Source organism: Amblyomma maculatum, chromosome 4, assembly GCF_055883805.1.
Source record: "Amblyomma maculatum isolate TAMU_Amacu chromosome 4, ASM5588380v1, whole genome shotgun sequence".
In the NCBI taxonomy this organism is placed as follows: Eukaryota; Metazoa; Arthropoda; class Arachnida; order Ixodida; family Ixodidae; genus Amblyomma; species Amblyomma maculatum.
Window position 1 is genome coordinate 72,625,689 of NC_139347.1, and position 26,247 is coordinate 72,651,935.

General features: G+C 44.0%; 2 protein-coding genes across 3 annotated transcripts; one reads left to right on the forward strand and one right to left on the reverse strand.

Moving 5' to 3' along the window:
* The first annotated feature begins 290 nt into the window (after window positions 1–290).
* LOC146191391 (L-aminoadipate-semialdehyde dehydrogenase-phosphopantetheinyl transferase) lies at window positions 291–3,648 on the forward strand. 2 transcript variants are annotated; one of them, XM_084601947.1, is made up of 5 exons: window positions 291–685; window positions 982–1,204; window positions 1,290–1,411; window positions 1,480–1,686; window positions 3,257–3,648. In XM_084601947.1, exons 1-5 carry the CDS (start codon window positions 473–475, stop codon window positions 3,398–3,400), a joined length of 909 nt encoding a protein of 302 aa, XP_084458073.1. In that variant the 5' UTR covers window positions 291–472; the 3' UTR covers window positions 3,401–3,648. The 2 variants fall into 2 exon arrangements, with proteins under 2 accessions (XP_084458073.1, XP_084458072.1); XM_084601946.1 differs by having other exon boundaries at window positions 292–685; window positions 1,480–1,698.
* Window positions 3,426–24,469, reverse strand: LOC146191392 (uncharacterized). The gene is made up of 14 exons (XM_084601945.1): window positions 24,310–24,469; window positions 23,601–23,673; window positions 23,335–23,386; window positions 21,951–22,044; window positions 19,989–20,053; window positions 18,638–19,126; window positions 16,815–17,014; window positions 12,569–12,650; window positions 10,696–10,764; window positions 8,385–8,519; window positions 6,873–7,062; window positions 6,544–6,605; window positions 6,354–6,479; window positions 3,426–4,910 (listed from the first exon to the last, which is right to left on the reverse strand). The coding sequence occupies exons 2-14, from the start codon at window positions 23,651–23,653 to the stop codon at window positions 4,725–4,727; spliced, it is 1,803 nt and encodes a 600-aa protein (XP_084458071.1). The 5' UTR covers window positions 23,654–23,673; window positions 24,310–24,469; the 3' UTR covers window positions 3,426–4,724.
* Window positions 24,470–26,247: the final 1,778 nt, after the last annotated feature.

Sequence of the window (26,247 nt, forward strand, 5' to 3'; positions counted from 1 at the left end):
TGTGGCGTGCAAATTTCGAACGCATCGCCGAAAAGAGCGCGTAGCAAACAAGCAGTCGTTTCGAACGAACAGAAAAATGCCGTGCTCAGTATACAGTAGCTGTGGTATGATCCTTTGATGAGAATGTAAAACACACATTGCGTGCGACGGGTAAAAAAATTGTGGGAATTTCGAACCGTTACGAAATTGCAACCAGAACTGAAGTACATACAGCGGATGGATTTCTCAGCGTCATTCAAATGTAGCGCGCAGGAGTCTCGGTCACACCTCTCGTGGAATTTGTGCGTGAAGTCAAAGCCGGTCAAAGCCACACTCCGCTCCAGCTGATTCCATGGCGGAAGTAACTGATTCTAGACTCTCAATCATGTCTCAATCCCTACTCGTGAAACGCGTGAAACGTGATTAACGTGGCTGCAGTGAATTATGAAAGGAATATTAACTGCAAACTAATTGCGCCAATCTTGATAGCCGAATGATCAAAGGCTATTACTCTACGGTTACAGTAGTCAGCAGTGCACCAGTGCACCACATCGCAGAAATGACGAGGTCCGTCCGGTGGGCATTCAATGTCCGCGCATGGAAACCGACACGAGAACAGTGGCTGTACGCTCTGCAGTGTGTGCAGCCGGAAGAAAAAGAGCGAATCAGCAAGTTCGTTTTCACTAAAGACGCAAAGGCATCAATGGTTAGTGACGTGCGATAGATAGTTTCAGTTGCGTAAACATCACGACTGTTCGGGATGCAAACTGGACGCACGCGAGAACTCATTGTGAAGAATATTAATGACGTATTTTTGCTTGCAGTCTTTTGAAATCCGTGTTTATTAACAATGTCAAAAACTTCTGTTCTGCAGCGCAAATCAGGCTAGTAGGCTTTTTAATGCTTTAAAACTCCACATAGTGAAGTTCTGAAGATGTGTTAGCTTATGTTACCACAAATCGGTGAATATATGCTCTACAATCTGACTTCGTTTTCTTCTAGGTCGGACGTCTGCTCCTTAGAAAATGCATTAGCGAACTTAATGGTCTGCGTTATGATGATCTACGGTTAGGCCGAGACGAAAGCAACAGACCTGTCGTAACGCACCCAGAGATGCGAGATCGTTCTTTCGACTTCAACGTTTCGCACCAAGGTGATTTTGCAGTGTTAGCAGCTGATGAATACCCCAACGTAGGCGTCGACGTCATGAAAACGGAGTATTCTGGTAATTAACAAACAAATGCCAATGCCTACCTGATAGCCTTGCTGAAATTTTACACAGCAGTGACCACATATGCATCGCTTTACAGGTGGTAAGACTGTACGAGAGTTCTTCGCAGTTATGCAGCGGCAATTCACTCCAAGTGAATGGAACTTCATTGAGCAGGCTGGCACTGAAAGTGATCTGTTTCGACGTTTTTATCGTCTCTGGGCAAGTACAAAGCTTATAACTGCAGAGGAATACTTTACAGGATACCTTTATGAAATGTCATTTTACAGTGCTTAAAGGAGAGCTACGTAAAGGCTATAGGTTCTGGATTAAGCATCAATCTACAGCGACTGGACTTCAACTGCTTGACAACAGAAGTCGAGGAAGGCACCATCACGAAAGACACACAGCTGTACTTTGACGGGCAACTGCTTGCTGACTGGATATTTGAGGAAACGCTACTTGACCCAGACCATTGTGTCTGTACGGCACTTAATGTGAGTCCCATAGTAAGTATCATGAGTAACATACAAGCAGTGAATGTTCACGAGCCTCAGGGCTGCCACCTTACAGCAGTTTTATGCCACGCAAATAATTTGAACAGACAAATGTCAAATGGCCACACATCCTGTCATAGCTTGCATTGCCCAAGTTTTTTCACGATGTCTCAGTTTTGTTTTTTCATTAACGCACATAGCTGCCACAGTTCCATGTGCACGGCATTGTTTGATTACAGACACCATTGTTGTGTATGGTGTGTACACACCTGCCTATAGGACGTAATTTCTAATATAACTCTGAACAGACGCAGGATTTAACTCTTATTACACTGGGTGCATAACCCTACTGTAATGTCATGAGTTTTCTTTTCACGTTTCCTTAAGGACAACGAAGAGAGTTTGTATTTCAAAATAAGCTATGCTGGTACTATACCTTCAGACCATGCATGGCCTATTGTTTTCGCTTGCTTACGAAGTGCAAGTGTTTGTAGAGCTTCTGCAGACAGCAGTGGCACTCACAGAACTCATTCTTCCCCTCATCTTTACTGCGCTGATCAAACAGCTATGACAGCTCATGTTCGTCACTTCTGGTCATGGTGTCTAGAGTTAGAGGCCTAACCAATACTGACAAAGTCAATGTGATCAATCCGAACTAGGCAAATGCCTTTTATTGCAGTTTATTATTACCTGGTACTTTTCTCCCAGAACTATGGTACTAATCAAATGGACCATAAGGGACATGTGGCTAAACATGTGAGAAGAGCAGTTGGTGTGGCCAAGTGATTCCACACTAAGTGTAGAAAGCTGGGCTAGTTGGTTTCTAGCACAATTATGAGACATTCTTCCAGCGCACAAAAAACACAAGGATGAAGGTAGAAGAGAGAACACGAACTCTGAGGTGTTTGTTCTCATTTTTTGTGCATTGGAAAAATCTCATGATTCCACACTCCCGTTTTTGGAACAAAGCCGCTTATAGCGCTACGCCAACGTGCTGCACCAAGCTCTCAAATGCATGCTTTACACCTAATTGAGTCATCATAAAAATACATATTGCCATCAAGTGGCCTTGAGAAAGGCAACATCATTACGCAGTCGATTCACCTTTACCAGGATGTGTAGGAGATATGGAGTCTTGAATATGCATACAAAAGCACAGAACACAGAAAAAGCTGGCCAGTTGGGCCTGCAATAGTTCATAAAAAAAATGGCCCCCAATGATCTCCACTTTTGAACAGCTTCAGTGAACTTCGAGAGATTGTGAAATATATCAGTGGTCATGTCTGCATGTTTTTGCATTATGCGATGGAACAGAATGTATCTGGGTCAATATACCAAATACGCAACTTAAAGCTTACATGCATTCCTTTGTCAAGGTGCAAAATATCTGGCATCCTCCCCCCCCCCCCTTCCCTTCTTTCACATAATGCTCCTTCTCCATTTTTCTCAGTATGTTACTGGTATATAGAGAAGGTTGTTTCTCATGCCTATAATGTTGCCCGATACTGTAACCCTCAATACACCACTGCAAGTGCACCAAGAGTAATCAGAAGCGATCTCCTCATTATAGGTTGGAAGCAAAGCTATTTCACCAGTCGACAAGCTCTTCACAATGCTGTCCTTTGACGAACTTACCAGAGGAAGCCATCCTGTGGGGTCGTCAGATGATTGTGACTGGACTCTGTTTGCAGAAAAGTCAGAGTTCCCACTTTAGACCTTTGTACCAGAAGTTCCACAGATCTCTTGCATACAGTTTTATTTTTCTTTGTGTAAATAAAAGCACTTTCTTAGAAATTTTACAATCACTGTCTCAACACACCATACAGACACAAAGCTAATCATGCGGCGCCAGTTCGGGAAAATGTGTAAAAATCTTTCCACGAAGTTCGCAGTCTTTTGTTCAGTATTCGGTACTTATAGAATGCAAACATTCTTCAATAAAAAAAAAAAAAAAAAAGGAAACATCACTCGGAATGTCACCGTGTGCTGGCAGACAGCTATGCAGGTACAAACATTCATTTCTTTTGCCAACAATTTTCAAAGCAGCTTCTTAGCTCTGTTAAAATTACAAATGCAAATACAGTTGAGGATGCTGCTAACAACCCATTAATTTTTAACAGTAGTGCATCCTAATAAGGCGCTAATCCTAGAACGCTTGGCTTGTAAAATCGCAACATAATCATATGCAAAACACTCAGTACGCTGTACCATCAACAGACAAAATATATCGTCCGCACAGAAATGATGACCTCTGGCCACGTAGCGCAGTTACAGTTTTGCTACTCCTTGTTCTCCATGGTACCCTATTGACTAGGCTCTCTATGGGCGTTCACATTCTTATAACGGTTGAAGGTCTGCAACCCCCATAGAAAGTACCCGCATGGAGTTTCACACCTGTGCACAGATATAGGCGATGATGCTATTCTCTATGTAAGGGGTGTGTGTGACCTTATAGCAGATTTTTTTATTTCTGAACACAACAATTCTGCCTTGGCAACTTGCATATGTCCTACACAGTATACCTAACGCTCCTGTAAAACATTTGAACGCAACGGTAGCAGTATTTATGTACATATCCTACGGAGCAAGCACTGTCACTATGTTAACGCAACTACATAAACGTGCAGCAGTCCCGCATAGCACGCATGTTCAAAACACGGTGGCACATGGCAGCAATCGATCGTACATACACACTACTACAATGCACTACAGCCAATCATGGCAGAGTGCTTTGCACACAGCTTAGCACACTCCAATACAAGACTACGTCCACTAAATACAGTCTATGGTCACGCACAAAAATTTTCAATGTGAGCACCTTCGCACACCTTTTTTGTGTCTCGAACGACACTTGTGCGAGGAAGAAACCGCAGAAATCACAGAAGGGGCACGAGTCTCTGTTCTGCTGCAAGTACGCTTGCTTTGCGGGGGAGAGAATGCACACTCCTTGTCCAATGGGCCCACCACAGATGGGGGAAATTTAGCTGCCCCGTCGGCAGTTTGTGGGGCGGGCAGGCTGGCTGGTTGGCACCTGGCGCTTAAGACAGGCTCTCCACGAAGGCTGCGGGAAAGATGCCCTCGCTGGAAGCCGAGCCAAGCAATCTGCCTTGCCACCAGTCGCTGTTCACTTTGCTAGTGACCTGAACTTTATCTCCAGGACGCAATGTGAGTTCGTCGGCATGCTGGGCTTCGAATGCAAATGCAGCTCTGTAGATGTCAACGCCCTGCATTGTAAAAGACAAAAGATGTGCTCTTTCAGCGAGTTTGGCTCAGGCGCAAGCAGACACTACAAGAATAAATTTTGCATAGCAGCGGGAAAACAATTACAAGACTTTTCAACTGTGCAGGAGACTGTTCATCCAGCACATTAAGAAGCTCTTAATTTTTTTCACCTGAAGGGGAACCGCATATCTTTCTGCTACCATCACTGCATGCACATGCATAGCCCTTCAAAAAAGGCCAAATTCAATCAATGGCGACTGGCTGTTCAGTGCAATAATCTGCTATAAGCGATCACGGTACTATCAGGCCAAAAGTGTGCGAAGGAAACGGGGTTGCGGCATACACAGATACAAGCGCTTGGTGAACCCAAAAGAACTGCGAGGAGTCTAATGGCTCTGCAAAACCCTGTCAGAGAAGCCTTGGTTAAATAAAGTATATAAGGCTGAAGCCATCACCAAGACCAAAGTGACACATGATCTAAAGCATGATATACTGACTTTGTGCCACACCAGTAACCTGAGGAAAAGCTGTGATATTTAGCATACCAGCACTCCACTATCAGCTTGTGCATGATTCTACTATTCTGCTACTCAGTACTAAGCTGCACCTCTATGGTCTTTCAGATAAAAGACATCGTTAAAGCTGGTGTGTCGAATCACCTGCAAGAAGTGCTTGTTTCGCAGGCCTTTGGACAAGCGACTCTGGAAACTGATCAGGTGACCAAGCCACAAATACAAGGCATGCGCAAATAGCGAAACAGGACCAAAATACACAGCTCAGTTATGTCCCAAAGTGACTCGGGCTAATCGAAAGGCTATAGTGGAGGGCTTTGGATATTACGGCCACCTTACAGCAACATGAACATTATACAAAAAGACGTGGCCAACAATGAAAGTTTGACACATTTCATACCTTAGAGCTTAAAGTCCATTTTAGGCTTAAAACTGAAGGTAGCCTTGTGCTGGCCTGCATTGATAGGACACTATGCTCCAATCACAAATGTACCACTCATCAAAAACAGCTTTTATAATGTAACAAAAAAAAAAAAAAAAAAAAAAACGACCAAAAAGAAAAATGCAATAGTATACAAGTGTGTCTACTATAGTAGACCAACTTCAATGTCAATTGTGTTCACTGACACAAGACTTTTGGGCATGGATCTCGCAGGCTAAGCTGCACCACCATTCCCTTTAAAATGACAGCAATTAGTAGTTCTTTTCGACATAAATACTACGAGTTTAAATTGAGTTGCAGAGAAATTTGAATATTAAACTTTCCCAGCCAAAAAAGTGTCCTCTGCTGCTGGAAAAACATCATTACAGCCATGAAGAGTCTGAGCGGATTTTTACTGCAATAGATAACTGGGCGGAGCCCTCCTTGGTGTCCCTTTAAGATTTAAAATCACCGCACTAAGTCACTTTTGGAACAGTGTGACAGAAACGTACCTTCGTGGAGGTGTTTTTCGATATCGGCTGGACAAAGGAAGCTGGGAACTGTCCTCTTCTACCGGCATGCTCCCCGTATAGCCAGTCCTTGTTAATTCGAGACAGCACCACCACTGTGTCTCCCTCCTGCAATACGCAAAACGGGGCAACTTACAGAGTCCTTTTATTCGCAGCTGTTACTTGCACTTACCGCAAAACCCAAATCTCCATCTTGCTCGGCGTTAAAGCTGTAGAGGGCAATAGCAGGGCAGCCTGGAAAGGTAAACAGTGTGATGAAAGCGATTTGTGCCATATACAGACAGCGAACAATGTCTGGTGAACCAGATGTTGCACAAGAATGTAACACAAAGTAGTACAACAGAACAGATGAGCCAATGTGAGAGACATAATGCACCAGAAGGAAAGAATAAGCAGCCGGAAGTTCGGGACTGGAGGATGCCCTTCTAGATTCACTCAAGTCTCTACACAGATGTTACGTACAGAGTAATCGAGCAGCACACAAAAGAAGCATAAGATCACCTGCTGGTTGGGCTTCCGGCTCCAGAAAAGCTAGGGGAAAGCGGCCCCTCTTCCCGTGGACTTCACCGAGGGCCCAATCGTTGTCCAAGACACCGAGGAGGCGCACTGTGTCTCCTTGTCGCAAGCTGAGCTCTTGGCTGGACTCTGCCTCGAAGTCGTACAATGCTCGCCGACATGTCACTGCAACACCCTGCGGAAACACACAGTAGGCCTTAGTAGACAACTAGTACCTACAAACCGGAATATAGGTCAGGATATTTTTTTTAAGGAAAGCAAGTTAAAGTGGCCCCCTCATCTTATATAGCGGTATTTAGCAGAATTTGGGGCACAGTACGGGAACATGTTGCATGCCTGCTCGTGAAAGGACAGCCAAAACCATATCGACATCCTTCAGTTGCAGACATTTTTATTTTTTTTCGTCCCTGGCATATTTGCCTTCACATGCACTCCTTCGTTCGACCTATAATAGTATAAAATGCCCCCTTTAGCAATAAATAGTGGCATGTCGAGACAGTTTACGGCAGCTTTTCAGAAAAAGTTGGTGTTCACCAAAGCGAACGGCAACATGGCTGGCCGCTCGCTCAGCGACAGCTTGGCGTTTCAGAAAAAGTGTGCGCGGTGGCATGGACAAGGTCAGCTGTTCACGTGCAACCTTTCGAGGAATGCTGCCTACACAACACGCTTGATGGAACTAGATGATGCACTGGAGGTGGCGAGCGGCAAAGAGTCGTCTTCCGATGGACGCTGCTAAATGTTTGGAGCGAGATTGTAACTCAGGTGATGCGGGGACAGAGCCAAATAAATATATGTGCTTCTTCTCTTTTTTTGTCTTGTTTTAGTTTTCACTCTTTTTTTCTTTTTTTTTTCACTTCAAGGTAAGGGAGTCGACCTATATTCCCATCCAACTCTGCCTATATATACAATTTATGTATGTGGCTGGTGGTATGGTCTTAAGATGCGGACTATTCATCATACTAAATGGCAGCATGCTATAGCCACTAACATAGCACTACTAAAAAATGAGAACACATTTTACTACAAAGTAAGATTATTTCAATGGCTCCCTTTAGGCAACAGATATCTTGGTATGGCACATGTGCTTCTCACGAAGACCCAAACACCTCTATGAGCAAGAAACCTTTAAATCTAGATTCGGTTATTTAGTGGTTAAGAAGGAACAAGCTTTACTAACAATGTTTTGAACACGCCTGCACCAACAAAGACTGAAAAGTCTGGTTTAATGCACTCGTTGTTGTAGCGATAAAACTTCCAAGGCACCCGTGAAGCACATAATTTACTTGGGCAATACTTTATATAAAGCTTGGCTGCATGCACTAAATCTACAGCACCGTTAAAGAGCTTATTAGCACTTCCCACAGCAGTCTGCAGAGAAATTAACACTTTGCTTTTACTGCACAAGGTACCTTGGCAGCCAACGACCACTTCTCATTAGTTTGCTACCACGATGCACAGAGGTGGTAAAAAGGGGGGAGGGGTTGCGGTGCTACTTACATTTTCTGCAGAGCTTTTCCTGGGTGGGACTAATACGTCCAGACATCTTTTTGGTACCAGGCCCTCCTCATTGCCGCAGCGGCCACGGTACCATTCAGGACCCTCTTCGGAAATCAGTGCAATCAGGTCGTGCACCTAAAGAACACATGGGGGCCATCATGTTTATTTTCGCTTTCACAGCAATGCACATATTATCTTAAAGAAACAACTGTGTGCAATTCGTTTTTCAGTGAAACTCTGGCTATCTGCGGCTCTATGACGTTGGTTCGGTAGCAAGAGACATATACATACCTGCCAACTTAGCAACATAGAAATTCGGGAGACCGCCATGTGGTGGCGGCATCGAGGAAAAGTAAGGAGGGGGGGGGGGGTCTTTTTTATTTTAGTTTAGCAATTTGGAAATTATTGAGGCTGTCACATCGGAAACAGGTGAGAGTGGCAGCCCACTAGGTTATTCTGAACTGATCTCTCTGTTGTTGCATCGTCAGAAACTCTTCCAAGTACCGTATTTGCACGACTGTGAGCCATCTCCTTTTTTTAGAATTCGAAAATTCGAAGTGTGTGTGTGTGGGGGGGGGGGGTCGACTAACAGTTGAAACCAAAGCATGGCACCCTGAATAAGAGCAGGATAAAAACTATATCAGGGACGATACGGCGAATGTATTTGCTCTACGGCTTAAAGTGCAAAATAAGGTTACTGCGCCTGCTTCTCAGGGAGAATTTTTATTTTTTAACTCTTACTGCACAGCACGAGCTGCACCTGCGGGAGTGTTGATAGTTTACGGAAGAACCACTTTTCCAAATCGCGGTGACGCTCACTTTTTGCACGTCAGTCACGTCCGATCAGGTGATACGGCGGCACTTCTAGGGACTGTTGATGGTTTATGGAAGAGCCAACTCCGATCGTTCGTTCAATTCACGCGTGGTTCGAGTGTTCGCACTTTTGACTTTACGACCAGCCACATGCTTCGTCATGAGCTCTCCAGTCCCAAAAGCATTCTGCACTTGTTTCGCGCAGCGCTCAAGGAGGCGGCTATCATTTATACCAAGAAAGAACTGTGCTGTGGGCCCAAGTTAGAATGTTCTAAATGAGTTATGTGGGAATGGCAGTGGCAGCGAGATAAAATTTTCAACGCCAAGAGAAGGGGCTTCCGAAGGATACAGTTGGCATGCTATCCAGAGCTGGAGGCCAAGCTTGCAGCGTATATCACCGAAATATGTGATTGGAAGTAGAGACGAGTGTAGTAGCAGTTAAATCTCGTTACTAGAGACACTGTTACGAGAGACACTCGGTTATAAAAGACATTTGAAAATGGTTTGGTTGGTTTTCCTATGTCTGCCATGTTAACAACATTGCATACAAGAGACATGGTTACAAGAGACACTCGGTTACTAAGGACAACTTTTTCAGGTCTGTGGAGTAAATTCCTCACTATTTAGAAGAGACACAACCCAGGTGTGCTCATACAATGCATCTGGAACATACCAACTCGTACATGATGCACTACTAGCTCCTTTGCTTAGGTGCCATGACTGCTGGCATGTGTGAACACCATTTGTGCAGCACATTGATAGCTTATCGGAGCCGGCACTGTAGACTACGCAGCGGCTTGCCTCTGTTCTCGACCTCACCAGAGCGTTTCAACTTGGCCGATCACTGCTGGTGCGAGGAGCTTCACAGCCTCAATTTCAATCACTTCAGTTGGAATGAAAAATGAGTCGAGAGAGTGCATACCTCGAAAATAAAATAAATATTGTCCGGTATTATCTACAGGAATACAAAACCTGCAGCAGAAACGTTGGACGACCATTTCATGACCCTCACAAAGAACTAGACCCGAAAGTCTTCCTGTCGTTTCACTTTAAAGACCATCTGAGCATGCAAAGCAGAACTATAAGTGCCATGTTGGGACATGAAGAGAGCAGACTAAGCCGGGGAACACGAGCTGGTACCTTGGATGGTTGGTGGATTTTTATGGGCAGGGCATGTGAAGAAAAGCGAAAGATAACAGTGTTTTATGATAATGCAGTTGATTCCGATGAAGACAATCACTGCAGGAGGCGGTAGGAAATCAAGTGGGTAGATTTAGCAAGTTAGTGGGAATGAGGTGGCCACAGATAGCAGAGGGCAAGGTTAATCAAGGACATCTGGAAGAGGCCCTTGTTCTGCAGTGGACGTGGTTAGGCTAACGACAGTGACGATGACTACCAGAGGCACAATTGTCATTAACCCATTACATGCAACACCCCATCGCGGTAACCCACAGTCACACAGTTAGGGCCGAACTGTGAGATAGTTAAAGGCACTTGCCTTCAGCGAGAGCTGTCCAGGTGCAGAAGATTGGTAATCTTGTTTCGCTACTGCAGCCCCTGACAGATCCTGTGCAAGGGAATGGAAAACGGCGCACGTAAGCTCACAGAAAAAAGTTGCCAGCCAAGGTGTCAATTCTACGCCAAGTTTAACATTGAGACTTAAAATTTATATTCAAAGTTATATTTTCTTGCAAAAATACTACACAGTACTAGTACTGCCCAAAAAAGGCTTAACAGAATGAACTTAAAAACTTGTTTCTCTAGTTTCCTAGAGAAATTGTAACTATGTATGTTACAATTTCAACCTTTTTCATCTAACCTCCAAAGACATAAGCTTAAAACAAATGTGAGTATAATTTTTATGCATGAATTGAATTCTGAATGCGCTAGCATTGCAACCTTGCCCTTTAGAAACAGAAGCCAGAATATCATATTGTAGAATGACAAATATTATGCAAATGCAAGAATTAAAATGGTGCCTTCACAATTACGAGTATGCAATTGTAAAATGTGCGTCTGCGTAAAATATTCTTGACATGCTTAGTATAAATCCTGCATCACCTACACATGCTGCGCGATCCACATTATCAACTCTTCACGCTCGATAACCTTACACACACAATGCTGGCATTTCCTTTTCATACACGCTCTCTAAACAAAGTTTTAAAATTAAGGAAAGAAGGCTTTTGCCTTTCAATGTTGTCATACTAAGAACAGAAACAATGGGCTTAAATACCAAGTACATTTCAACAGAAACTCCTCTAAGAGAAAAACACAGTAGAAGACACGCAAGCGCCAAACCAACACAAACTGGTTCTGCGCAGCACCCCATGTAACACACAAGAAGTACGGAGGGACACCATAATCTAAACGCGCGGGAGCTGGCCGTAATTGGTTGTATGTGACACTTGCGATGCGCTACTTCCTTTATGGGATGCAACAAAAAGAGTAATGCCCAGAAATGTGGCGCAACAAACACAAACACAAGCGAAGAGACACAACACACGCACACACTACCAACTGTAATATGGATCTGAAAACACTCCCTCTTCACCACTTCTCTTCTTCTACACTCAAGTACATGCCATCTTCCTCTTCTTTGCCAAGGGGATGTTGGCACTTTCTTCCCCGCAGAACATAAACATTGCCCAAGCATGGCAGTCACCAATTCTACACTCACTTGCTTCTCCACACCTCTGCTTTGCCAAGAAACTAATACCACGCTGGACAGTCACAAAGACCACCACATAGTCCCATAGTCACCCACTAATAACCACCACCACACATGTGCAGTAAGACATGTCCATCTATGCTTGGACGATGTTTATGTTCTGCGGGAAAGAAAGTGCCAATATCCCCTTGGCAAAGAAGAGGAAGATGAGAAGATGTACGTGAGTGTAGAAGAAGAGGAGTAGTGAAGAGGAAGTGTTTTCAGATCCATATTACAGTTGGTAGTGTGCGTGTGTGTTGTGTCTCTTCACTTGTGTTTGTGTTTGTTGCGCCACATTTCTGGGTATTATGCAGCACCAACTAGCCCCTCGAACCGTTATTTTAACAAAAAGAGACACAAACAAGATGGAGTACGCTCAGTCTTGTCTGCGCCCCTTTTTGTGTCATCCCGTAAAGGGTTTGGTACATTGAAAGCATCATGTGCAACCATAAACTAAGCAATTATACAGTGTTCTTGCCTTGTAAACCTGCGCCCCAAGCGGTGATCACACTGTTAAGGGCGCATAACCATATCAGCAAAAAAAAAACTGTTCGAAGTTTTTTACACTTGCTTTCCATGAAGCCGCCACCTACATAGTATGACAGTACAAAAGCTTGTCCAACAAATATTATAAAAGAACTCAGCGCCAGGTCTGTCTCACCTGCTGAGCACTGATCTCTCCTGCGGGCAGTGCAGGGGGTGGGTGCATTGGAGGAGGCGGGGACCACTCCTCTGATGGCGAGCTGAAGAGAGGGAAGAAAAATGAAAAATATGCATCAATCTGAACTCCTCAGGCAATCTTCAAGAGCTACAGGCGGTGGCTGCAGTCGAGCCAATGTGATCAGCCTCGGTGCAGTAACAAGTTACCTCGGGTGCATTATTGACTGGTGCTGTTTCGTTGAAGGCGAGCGCCTACTTCTCGCTAAACACTAGAATTGAGTGTTCCTACGTGGTAGGGAAGTCAGAAAAATGTGAACGCATCTTGGGTTAAACACTGCACTGTTACGGGTAAGCAAGTCTCCACACAACTGGTTCACGATGATTTTACTTTCAGCCCAGTAGCCAGAAACCGAACCCCAGAACTATTTATCTGTGTCCTTGACTTCAGTCGAACGAAAAAAAATTCTCTGCATGCACATATGTGAGCGGCACTAGACGGATGTGCTCAATCTTCGCTTCTATCTCAATGCAGTATCACTTCAACGCAAGCACAGGCCATGAAACCTAGAATCTGGTGTCAATTTCAATTCATTTCCCCTGCACAGGATGGCTTAAAAGCTTCGAGATAACCTTACTACCATCTGTATATTGCGACATGGCTCTGGCTGCTGCTGCTTGCATTGCCAGTAAACCAATTTCTAGACGTAAAATGGGGGCAATTCGCATATGGGGTCTGGTGTGCAAATTCAACATTCACAAATGAGTCAACTTGACCTGTGCAGACATGATACCTCAGCAAAATCATGAATGCTCACTCAGGCTTACTCACAAAATTTTGGACAACCTATGGGCCCACTAAAACTCGCCTAAAGTTGGGCTCAACGAATTTGTGAACTCAGACTCATTTCGGCTCACAACTCATGGACTCATTCCAACTCACCACTCATCCAGAACTCAACATTCGTTGTCACTCATGACTCACTTCGACTCATGGCTCGCTTACTCCCTCATTTCGACTTATGACTCACCTAGGCTCAATCGCTCATTTTGACTCAAGAGTCACTTGGATTGAATCGCTCACAGCACTGACCAAGTGGTCTTGACCAAGGCAGTTACCTTTATGTAGGAGGCTTTGTTTTTTCTGCTTTAGTTTGGTGGTATCTTTTTCATGCGAGTGAAGTGCCATGTGTGATTATTATTTCGTTACCAAAGACAATCATTTTAATACTACAGGTTGCTGAGAGGCATAAACAAAAAATCTAAAAAGGCTTGACTAGGTCTTTGTCAACCTTAAGTTGTATATGAGTGACAACTGTGTGAAATGCACAAATTTGCCAAGGAGTGCATGCAGGAAGAAGTTCTACAGATTTCTCTCTTTCAGTCCCCAAGAGGCGTTGCCAAGCCACTGCATCTGTAACTGTGCTTTGTTGTGGCAAGAAATCTTTCCTCCACTTTGCTGTAACTGAGAAAAAAGGCGCCCACCACGAAAACACCGATCTTGATCCGAACATGAGTCCGGAGTGACTCACCACTTAGGTCATGATGCGAATGGGAGTCAAGACTCACTCACAACTGAGATCATGATCTGAATCATGATCATGAGCGAACCAGAGTGAGTTGACTCATGAATGATTCCGCCGACCTATGGCCAACACTTCATATTTTAGTGCTTCACAAGGTCGAACTAGCTCACCGATTCGGTCCATCACCTAAAGGGCCAAAACGGGCAAGTTGCAAAGCCTACTCTTGCTTCTCTATAACGATGGAAGGGTAATCCAGCCTTCCAAGGCCCTTGGATCTCGCGTTAGACCTTCTGCCCCTAGGTCACGCAGGTACGTTCGTATGACTTGGTCAAAGCATGGCTTTATATCTATGTCACTTATGGCAACCTGAACAACATAGTATATCACAGTCCTCCTATTCAGGAGTGTGCCCCTAGCAAGTAACGGCAAGAATGTAGTGACGTCAAATACATCTAGTATACCACTACCAAGCTAAACTATGCCTAACAAGTGCTTTTGCATGTTATATTAGGTTTAGCCATGTTTCACCTCTGCATCTGTTCCTTATAACTTGCTTATGCCTTCCCAGCTTTCAGATCTCATACCAAAAACTACCTTCTCTTTGGACTGCAAATAATGAGAAAGCAATGGAATGATACCTTTCAGCTTTTCCATTTCACTGACAAAAAAAAAAAAGAAAAGGCATGCAGCAGTGCTGCCAAGCTTTCCTTTTTGCCATGACACCATTGGGAGAACATCTGAACATGCTCGCTATGCAGTACCGACAAACACACAGAGCAAATCTGGCAAGCAAGTTCTCACTTAACGGGATCACGGCGCGACTGCAATGTGGCATCGACAGGATGAAAATTACGACTGAATGTGCTGACAAAGCAACTGGAAAGGATCTGCCCAAAGGTTGCATACACTTTCAATCCTTAAACTAGCTCAAGGTGCCACTGCAGCAGAACATTCGATTTAGTGAAAATTGTTCATATGTTTCTCGTCAAAATAAATCACAAAAGTTTTAATCACCTGAAGATGGACAACAGCATCACTCACTGAAATTGATAGGTCACCTGCAGATTAAAATTTTAGCTCTCACAAGCTTGCACTGAACCTTCACAATGGCTGACTTTACCCAAGTAAAAATTCTGCTGCTAGTGGCCACGTGGTTAGCATGTTCGAATGTTGCATTCAAGTACAAGGGTTCAATCCTGGTCGTGGCAGCCACTTTCAAATGAATGCAATAAGCAAGGCGCCCATGTACTCCGATGCCAGTGCATGTTAGAAAACCTCAGGTTGTAGAAATTTTAAGGGTGCCTTGGGATGTTAAACCCAATAAATCAAACCAGACCAAATCGATGAAGGTTGCTATAGTGCCAAAAAAAACAAAACAATGAAGGGGCCCTTAAGCTACTCCTTTAGAGGTATGACATGACAGTGTTAATGGCTCCTCGTTTGCAGACCATCGTTTGCATATATGCACTTTGCCACTCGCTTTTTCACTAATATTCCATCAATTTGTGCCTCTGTAATCTCACACATACTCTTCAGTGCATAGTCGTAAGCTATGTGAAAGACCTCCAAACATCGACGAAATCCCGCTTAGCCAAGCCGTACAAACGTGTTTCCGTAGCCCAGCTGTACCATGCATAAGAGGGAAGCAAACAGCCAACGACACAAAGAAAAGCATAGGGCCTTTTTTTTTCTCATCAGTGCGGAGATAACTGACTAGAAAGTAGAAGAAAAAACCACATGCTGCAAACGGAATCCGGAGTTACGGGCTCGAACTCCACAGGCGGCATTTTTATTTTTTTTTCCAGCTTTCTAGTCAATTATTGCCACATTGACTGTCCACAGTGATAAAGAAAATTCCCTATGCTTTGCCTTATCTCAGAGGCCGTTGACACCCATTTTATATGTCGTAACGAGGTTCCTCATTTTCCCTGCACTTGTTTGCCGATCGGGTGTCCTGACTCGAAATGCAAGAGTACTGGATGTTTCGGTAAGCCGCATCCTTCTACTCGAACTGAGAAGTCTAAGTTGGCAGATCCTGCCAAGTCAGCCACGTCACGTGGTCGTGTGACATCATACAAACCTGGGACGAACCATTACCCGCACATGTCAGCTGCCAACTAGCCCCTACCATAGCCATGCTAGTGATTTTTTACTCAATGTCAATGGCGGATCTTTTACCGCTATCCTGTTAAAACACAAATTGGCCTCATAGGTGTCCCTTTTAAAAACCACACAAGCCATGCAGTAATGGTCACAAACTGACAAAAACTGTAATTGAAAATTTCCATAATAACCTATATAGCAAAAGAGAGAAATATATTTGGAGCTCCAAGCTCACATTCATAAGGAGCAGCACATTGACCCTTGCAGGGAACAATGTACCATTAGATCAATTTCGCATCAGTGTTTGCAATAAAAACATAATTGAGACATCTTTACTCATGTCTTCCATCTGAGCGTCTGACTATTTTCACTTTCGAACAACAATTTAACCGAACTACTAGAAAATACCACCCAACAAATTCAGTATTTAGGCTATGAATACTAACACAACTACTGTGGTGACACCTTGGACTGTAAATATGCTTGTGCTGAGGGTCATGAACTTGAACTGTTAGCTGAAAAAATAAGCAAAGCAGGAGTATTTCCAAGATGCCATTTTGCTGTGCTGTATTCATTAAGCTGCAACAATCACTAGCGCACACACTTTGTCAGTATGCTCACCTATCGTCCGTCTCGGGAAAATTCCAGGGGTCGCATGAAGGCAGGCTTGCCTCCTGAGACAAGCTGGGCAAAGAGGTGTTTCGGGGAAAGTTCCATGCATCATCCTGAGGGGTTGCATCCCCGGCACCTCCTTCATGAGACGGCCCCCAGAATGTGGTTCGAGAGTGGGACAGGCCACGGCTACCAGACCATGGTATATCCTGAAAAGGGAAAAAAAAACAAAAATTATGAGGGACTCTGAAGCTCCAACTTTAAAGGTATGACGTGATAATGTTGATTACTCCCGTTCGCAGCTCTCCTTGGGGCTCCTCATTCGTGTATATGTAGTTTCTGCTCACTTAGTCACCGGAACATTAACTTGTGTTTTTAATATCTCACCCATTATTATTAGCAAACGGTTCTAAGCTACCACATTATCCAGCTACCTGTCATAGGCTACCACCCGACGTAGATATAAAGCCCCACTTTTAACCACGCTATACGAACGTGACTGCACTGCCTAGGAGTAGCGGGCCTAACTCGACACTAAAGAGGCCTAGAAGGCGGATTTCTATCCAAGCCTCTCCCAACTAAATGAGCAACCTTGTTGGCAGCTCATCCCAACTTTGTGACAGCATGTGGTATAGCATTGTTACACAATCCGTCGACAAATCAGTGCACAGCCTTATCACCTGCCAACTGCCATCTGCCAGAGCCATGACTCTTTTGCTCAAAACGCCAACACGGAACTTTCTGCAGAAAACGGGACTTTTGACGCTATCGCGTACAAAGGCAGAATGCGGAAACATTTCAGAGGTTCCATAGCCACCAACTACACTGACACTGCAGAGCTTCAAACACCTTGGAATCAAGGAGCAACAAAGCACATGGCATGACAGTTCAACAGTTTAGTAAGTCATTTAGACATGATAGTAGAGTGCATTCAATTTCACATGTCTGTGTTCACATTCTTTCCTACACTAGCAAAAAAATTTTGGAAGCAAATACCAACTAGTAAAATTATTTGCGCTAACAGGCAGCTTGACTGGCTTGAAGCAAGCCCCATGCTGGCACTATCCCCCCATACATGCTTCCTTTGATCCTGCGATAAAGGCTCATAGATTTGATTCCCTTAATGCAGAAATCTTGACAAATAACATTAATCACACAATTACAATTAAATTACACATTTTTTTGAAGGTAGTACAAAATGCTTGTTATTTTGGAAGTAATCAAGAGGACTTTTGTTTGCATACTGCTGCTTCACAACATGCTGTAAAGCACTCATCACAAATTAGACAAACTGCTGCGGATATCTCCGAAATGATGCAGACAACAACTGCACTAAACTTCATAAGATTACCACAGCTCATATTCAAACCACTTTACTGCTTAAACCAGAGCTCTTCAATACTACCAGTTGCGAACTTTCCCATATGACCCATGCATCAAGAAACAGCTGTTTTGATTGGTCAAAATTTGGGTGTATACAAATGGTGGCGGTGCCCGCGGCCAGTTTTCAGATTGTTGATAAATGCAGAGCCACCATAGAAAATAAAATTAGTTGAAGACTTGCAGTAGCAAACAGATGGCTCTTAAAGCTATTTTTCCTAATTGTTCAACAAATTTGATAAAACCTGGTATTCTGATTCAATTTTTTGCCCTGATTAAGAATACGTAACTATTTCTTCAAATTACCAATTAGTTCAAAAAGTAAATGATACTAATTGTTCATATTTTTTGGGAACAATGAAAAAATAACCGCACCACAAAAATTTGTTCGTTTTGCTTCAGTCATCTTATTACAGAGCAACAAATCATTCTAGGTATTCCAAAGTCCATACCTGCAATGGCGGCACATCCAAGTCCAGGAGTGACACAGGGGCACCATTCCCAACTCCGTGGCCAACCGATGCAGCACTGCTTGCGCCTGACGAGCCGCTGGCCACTGAACAGGTGGGGGACGCCGGAGGAGAGTCGAAACTGATCAACAGTGAGCCACTGTCTTTGCCCGCAGAAGATATGGCCGAAGAACCAGAGCGATGCGGTGGCACAGGGGGTGCGGGTGCCGTGCCTTTGCGGAATGAGCTCCTCGCTCCGCTTCCAGCTGCTGCTACTGTAGGCTGCCTTGGTGCAGGCCCTTTCCTGACTGGCTGCTGTGAGCCCTTTTGCTGGCCCTTTCCGGTTGAGCCGAAGAGATTCAACTGCCCACGCACAAGACCAGTGCGCCGTGAAAACAAGCTCGACGTTCCATTGGGTGCCGTCCAAGAAGTGCCGTCTTTTTTCACCGCCGTACCAAATAAGGTGTCAATGTCTGCCACGATGGCATTTCCCTGTAGAATGTTAGACGAAAATTTCACAAACAACTAATTGCAAGGCTGTCTATAATGAACACAGTGACTGCAAAATCTGAATATAAGCTCCGTGCCCGCAAAAGCAGCACATGATGCCGGCATTACTTTCCTGAACACAATTATTCTATTGCCGACTTGCAAGACTCTACTTATGTTCTTTAGTTTCGTGCCAAAATTGTGTGCGATCATTGGTGAGCATATATCTCTGGCAGCTGGGGTTTCTTTGAAACTTTTCCACTACTGACCCACCTCCTTTACTTTACCTAACCAGGCCCTCAATCCACTCTCCAAATTCCAATACACCTGAAACTCAACGCAAGCGTGTGACCCTTACTAATCATGTCTCAACAGCACAACAGCGAAGTCTGCTAACCCAAGTGGCACAAACAGACAGCATTCTGCCACTTTATAAGTTTGTTACTTTATTAGTCCTCGTAGAGATGTGAGAGAAGAAAGGAGAGCAACAAAAGAAAATACATGAATTCCATTTGATGCTGTTAGCCGTGCAAGCAAAGCAAATAAAATGTGGCTCGAGTTGAAGAATTGTAATAACGGATGCCCTGCAATTAAAGTAAAAAAAGAAAACTTTAGCTTGGCATAAGTCAGGAAAGAGGCAAGAGCAAGATGTAGGCAATTTGCGCTTTCTGTACCTGTTGAAGCATGTTGCCACGTCAAGAATGTGCAATGGCCAAAACACCAAGAGTGGTAAGCAAGGCTGAGAAATCAAGACTGCAAAAATTAAGTTACCAATGACATAAAACCAATAATGGTCGTACAAAAGCAAAGAAGTGTGCATGTACATGAGCTGCGAAAGGTACTTTAATGAAGAGGCTATACTTACCCCACTGTGAGATTCGTTTTGCACAGGGTTCCCTTGCGAACGGAAGGCCCCAACCTTAGGTGGTGCTGCACGAGAAAAGACAAAAGAGCATTTAATTAGTCTTTCCATTAGAAGAAAATAACTGGACAGCGAAGCTGAAATCTTGGCTGCTCTGATAACCTTTTTCGCGCAGCATGTCTGGCAGGCAGACAGTCTACCTATCTGAGTATTCATGCAGACAGCCTAAAGGGGGCCCTGAAATGCTTGCACATCATGCTCAAATGACTACAGTTTGTAACCAATGCTTGTTTCCGAGAACATTTATACTAAACTCATACTCCCATGCCATCCTACACCACTTGACTTCTTTCAGAGTCTCTTTGAGGCAAACAATGAACTGGAATGCCCAGTTGAACAAAACATGATCAGCACACCCAGGTGACCATAATGTGGTTCATACCCTTTGACTTTTGTCGAACTGTAAAGGCCCAAGCATGCAGCACAATGGCCAGGTAGCCTACTTCTTCAGCTGGAAAGCAAATTTTTAACTGCACTCCTATGTTCATGCTCCTTCGTGAAGCGATTTCCAAATGAGATCTTGAGTGACCCATGTGGTCACCTCCCTATCAAAACACTTAGTTGCATAACACAAGGATGCATATCATTTATTGCTCACTGTTATCTCGTTCTACATCTGCAAACCTTTCTTATAGCTACAAACTGCACTTGGCAATATGAGAGCAATAATAAACCGTGAGTAAGGGGATTGGACTAGTATAAGGTTAAAACAAGTGAAACAAAGAACTACAAAAATCTTGTGAATAAAATTTTTTCTTTAAATTTCAGTTTTAGGAGGCCGGCCCTCCTGACATACTGGCTATAGGGTAGAAGTTCACTCAGTGAAAGCAGAGAAAGAACGAAGTATGGAAGCCTGGCACATCTTGAGGCATTGTTCAGCTACCTTACACGCCAGTGGAAACTGTAAGGTTTAAATTTGTCGCCCATACATTATCTGCAAGCATGGTGTTGTCTGCTGTCGTCATCTACTTAAGGCAGTAATTTGGCTAAGCAGATTTTTCCATTACATGCAAGAATGCCTGCATGAGTAAGCATCAGTTCCACCGCTGTCAACAATATGCAGACCATGTAGTTCCCCATGCCACTGCTCAATAGCCGAGCAATAACTTGGCAGCCCATAGCCCACGCGCTGCTTCAGTATGTTAAAACATCGCAATTTCACACAACAGCTCCCATTACATTTTCTTACATTACTGGGAAGTTGGTCTATAAGCTTTACCAAAGTGTCTATAAGTCGATAATTTGGCTATTTATTTAGAACCCTTTGATGTGCACAGGATACGGGCACCTTGTATTTCATCTCCACTAAAATGTAGATGCTGCATCCGGGATCGAACCTTGGTAGCTCCAGGCAACGAAATAGCCTTGCACAATTAAGCACTACAAGTGCTTCGCCAGTAGTTAATGACCATTAGTGCATTAACTTGCCCTTTTCACAAAACGTGGCACATGCTATGGGTTGAACACGTAGGAGACGCAGGTGCAATCTAGTTCCAGCTGTGCGTGCAAAGTGGCAAGTGAGTGTGCTTGACAGGTGCCACTACTTGTCATATGTGCCTATTATTAATATGAACTGCACACATGTAGTAGGAGCTGGTGGTTTCATTTTCATGTCAACCAGTAGGACTGGATTAAAAGAAGACTGTTGGCAAACTCAAGGCCCAGGTTAGAAAAAAAAACAACTGAGACAAGCAGTTTTTATTCCAGCTGATATTTACTGTACTAAAGCATGAGTTTGAAGAAACCATTCATGCAACTTAAAAAGAGTTCACTGTGTATCTAATTACGGATATGGGTCATCAAACATTGGCATAAAGCTGAGAAAGCAAAACAAGTGCCCCTCTTTTCACAGCTAACAAAAAAAAGAAGAAAAAAAAAGAAAACAACAAAAAAAGTAGTTCTCACGTGGCCTAGGAGGTGGTTTCTTCTTGGGGGTGTGGACAACTTTTGGTCGAATGACTGTAGGCCGGCTTGGAGCAGTGCCATTTTTCCGTTCATTCTGCACAATGAAAAAAATGATTGACAAGATGCACCAGAATAACATAAACCAGAAGAACAAGAACCAGCTATGTTGACCAACCATGCTAAACTGCTTCAATGATATTCGCTGCAACTAGGCAGCACCAAGCTGAGGTGACTTAAGCCATGATAAATGGGCACCAGTAACACACAGAGTTAACGTAGCCTGCACCACTACGGACACTCCCTGAAGCCCTGAAAGTTTTACTGACATGGTACCACAGTTTCAAGCAAGATACATCTCCTGTTGACACGATCAGTGAAATCAGACCAAATGAGTAGCCTATGCTAAAACCTATTGCAATATGATTAAATTAACAGGTTATCAGTATTAGAGGTCATAATATGACCAACTTTGGGATCTCCTCCTGTATGTAATCTATCTAACCATTCCTGACATAATAAAATAAACTGTAAGCTACAATAGCAGCAGCCAGAGTCAGTGCCAACACTATATTTGATGCTTAAATCTATTGCAATGCTTTGAATACAACAAAGACCCCTTCCAAGCAAAAGTTATAACATATTTTACTTTACCATGAATTATGCAGTTTCTCTATATCCGTATCTGCAGATACAACCAAAGTTGTTTTATGAGGTTTAATGGCCCAAAGCGACTCAAGACTATGAGAGACGCCGTAGTGGAGGGCTCCATAAAGTTCAACCACCTGGGGTTCTTTAATGTGCACTGACATCGCAAAACACATGGGAGCCTTGTTTTTGCCATTGAAAAGCTGCCACTATGGCCGGGATTTGATCCCGCATTTTTGGGGCACAGCAGTCGAGTGCCCTAACCCCCACACCGCCACGGCGGGAGATACAACCAAAGTATATCAAGGAGTAAAAACGTACAGGCTAAAAAATAAAATAAAAAAAGATCACTCAGTTTAAACTGTGTATAACACAGCAGCCTTTGAAAAGAAAAATAATTGGTGTAACACAGAGACAAGAAGAGAGCAAAGCGGGCCAGGAAACAAATTCAGGTTAATGATAGGCTAGCCAAAATCTAGAAGAAACGGGCTTCGGTAAGGCGTGTGATGTAAATGCAACAGGACAATTGGCCGTTAAGGTAACAGACTGAATTTCAAGAGACTGCAAGAGTAATGGGGGAGGTAGAAAGTTAGGTGGTCAGAGGAAATTAGGAAATTTGCAAGGTAAGGTGGCCACAGTTAGAACAGGTTGGGGCAATTGGGGGAATATAGAAAAGGCCTTTGTCCTGCAATGGGTGCAGTCAGGCTGATTGTATGGTTGGATGTGGTTGGCAGCTTACCTTGTTGTTGTTGCTATCCCTCTGAGCAAGTGATGGCAGTTGTGAATGTGCACTGTAACAATGGATTTAGCTGGTTAATTTCATTGCGCTTAAAAACTAAGCAAACCAACACAAGCCCCATTCATTTATTTATTTTGATTAGTTGCACATACTACAGACACAGACCAAACAAAGGAGGAACATAAAAAAAGTAATCAATGGTAATTCAATGGGAAGTAAATAGCGATCAGATAAACGCCCTTAAGTAACCGGGACCTTTCACTCACCTAGCCTTCGGCACTGGAGGTGGAGGCGCAGGGCGGAGTGGTTTTGTGGCCATAGGCGCACATAAGGTCGGAGCTAAACAAAAAAAGAAGATAGACAAACTGGGTCGCGAGTAGAGATCCTTCCAAGGCGAACACACATGAGCTGGTCACTGCACATACTGCGCATACTGCACTGTTCAGTACGTGTAGAACTTGCGCTTGTTTCACGCCTAATCTCGACTGAACAGATGAAATAGTGATAAATTAAATGAGAGGAAGTGAGAGCGCTGGCCGCTTTAATTGCGCCGATTGCGCACAAGGAAGCGATAAGGGCTTTCCAGCTGTTCACGCTGTCAAAGACAGATAAAACTGCAGTAACGTTGGTGCGAACGTGGTAAAGCAAAGTTTCGCGCGTCGAAACCAGAAGAAACATCATGGGGAAAAAAACTCGCACCTGAGCGACACAACGTTTTAGGAGGGCGACACCTTTCGTGTGACACTGAATGACATCAGCATGCAAGGACTGACATAGTGACGCAACAAGGCTAATACAAGCCATTCTCCCTAACTACTTTTTAATAACAAGCAGTGCTGAGATCGCAAGGCAACAGTTGAAGCGCCTATGTCAGCGACGTAACGCTTAAGTTCGCAGCCACAAACCAGCTGCTTTCGGACACAGAAGTGATCGATGCTAGCCAATATAAAGTATGGAGCGCAAAAGTGAACTTACCTGATTGCGTTCCGTTTGCAATGAGCCGAACTGCGAATAAACACGCCCTACAATCACTAACACATGCTAGTAACTGGCGGCTCTTGAGTGTCAAGGTGCTCCACCAACGGTTGGAAACTCACGCACCTACGCCATTTTTACGGACACGCCCGTAGCGCCGTCTGTTCGCAGGAATAACACGTGCGTCTAATACAAGAATTTTTTAATTATATATCTTGCAAAGTACACGCAAGCCAACGGTGAACTGCCAGCTTCGCTGTTTCATGAATTGAATATAAAATGCAAACAAGATGACAGTGTTTTACCACGATTCCGAAAACCAGCTACCGTATTTTCTGATGTATAACACGCAATTTTTTTTCTGAACAAAAATTTTGTCTAGTTAACGGTGCGACATCTGCAATAACGAAACCTATGAGCGTCTCAGAAGCCTCAATCCTCAAGCATTAGTATTACTTAGCAACTGAAATGCCAGCTCATGTGCTAACTAGATGACATCCACGCTCCTCACCCATTGCTACAGGCCAGGCAGACTCCCCTATCCAGCCGTTATTTACAAATTTGGTGGCTACTGCAGGTGTATTTTCCACTCGCTGCGTGTATTGTGCGTGCTACATGCTACCGAAGTCGCACAAGAGCTGCACAGTGAAGGAGTGAAGTATTGCCAGTTCATATGTGCTACCTGCAGAATGATTCACGTGTGGCAAATATTGAAAGGCGTTAATCCCGAAACCCTCGTCGAGGTGGTCAGCCGCTCTGCGCAGCTCCAGCCTAAACGACCAACTCTGGGCCGTCCAGCAGGCCCTCATGGAGGCGAAGAGACGAGACCAGACAAGATCTCGTCGTTCCCACGTGAGAGGCCTAGGCCCGGTCGCGCACTATAACTCTGCCGGAAATCAAATACAGTTCTCCTCCTGGCAAAGATAAGGATATTTTTATGTGGAGGGGGGAGGGGGGAAGGCGGGGGTTGAGCGTTGTTTTCACGGGTATGGAGAATATTGTGATGCTCGGGCAAGCATGCATATATTATAGAGTCCCATTGCGCTTATTGGGTAAATTGAGGCGCGTCTTATATAAGGGAGCGTAGCGTGTTAATTATTGCCTTGGATTTTTTTTTAATTTAAAGCGTGTTTTGCAAAAGTGCATCTATATAAAGGAAAATATGGTATTTAAAACAGCATGATTGCACGTGACTGAAATAATAGGAAATTTTAGAACATGAGGACCTTATCGGTTATGGGAATAGAGCAATAGCAGAGAGCAAGTGCGCATGCTCGGAGTGATTGCCGCACCCCTCGCCTATTTGTTTGTTTTTAGGATTTAAAGTTTCAAAGTGGCTTCGGCTATGTGAGACGCCGTAAGTAGTGGAGGACTCCGGAAATTTCGACCACCTGGGGTTCTTTGACGTGCACTGACATCACACAGCACACGGACGCCACTTCATTTTACCTCCACCGAAACGCAGCCGCCGGTGGTCAGGATCGAACCCAGGTACTCCGTCATTCAAGCCTAACATGCTCACATCTAAAATCAGAGCTACTGGTCATCAGACCCAAACCCAGGGGTCCCGATTCCAGGAGCCAAGCGCCCCCAACCCCGCTTAACATGTGCGTGGGGGACTTCCAATCGAGGAGGTGTAGTCAATAAGCATCTCGGGGCTGTATCTAAAGCTAAAAGGGAAAAAAAAGAAACCGTGCAAAAGCTGAAAATATCAATTAATATGTCAATTAGGCTAATCAGAAGAATCGCGATCCGTTGGAGAGGAGTAAAAAAAAAGAAAGATGGCTTAGCTCTGCTATGCGTGATTCCGTTCTATCAACGGTAGGGTCCTTTAAGCAGAGTCACGTGGCGACAGATAGCAGAAATATATTAAAAATGAATGAGAGTGCATTTAAAGGCTGTCGTACTCTTTGCCTCAGTGGCTCCATAGGAAAAATA

What these genes read in the sequence shown, in the direction of transcription:
- LOC146191391 (XM_084601946.1), top strand. Translation starts at nt 473, where the DNA reads ATGATCAAAGGCTATTACTCTACGGTTACAGTAGTCAGCAGTGCACCA. An exon ending in CATGAAAACGGAGTATTCTG is followed by an intron (nt 1,205 to 1,289) that starts GTAATTAACAAA and finishes ATCGCTTTACAG; the next exon opens with GTGGTAAGACTGTACGAGAG. An exon ending in GACGTTTTTATCGTCTCTGG is followed by an intron (nt 1,412 to 1,479) that starts GCAAGTACAAAG and finishes GTCATTTTACAG; the next exon opens with TGCTTAAAGGAGAGCTACGT.
- LOC146191392 (XM_084601945.1), bottom strand. Translation starts at nt 23,653, where the DNA reads ATGGCCACAAAACCACTCCGCCCTGCGCCTCCACCTCCAGTGCCGAAG. An exon ending in CCTCCAGTGCCGAAGGCTAG is followed by an intron (nt 23,387 to 23,600) that starts GTGAGTGAAAGG and finishes CCATTGTTACAG; the next exon opens with TGCACATTCACAACTGCCAT. An exon ending in GGAAAAGCTCTGCAGAAAAT is followed by an intron (nt 7,063 to 8,384) that starts GTAAGTAGCACC and finishes GTGTTTCCGCAG; the next exon opens with GGTGTTGCAGTGACATGTCG.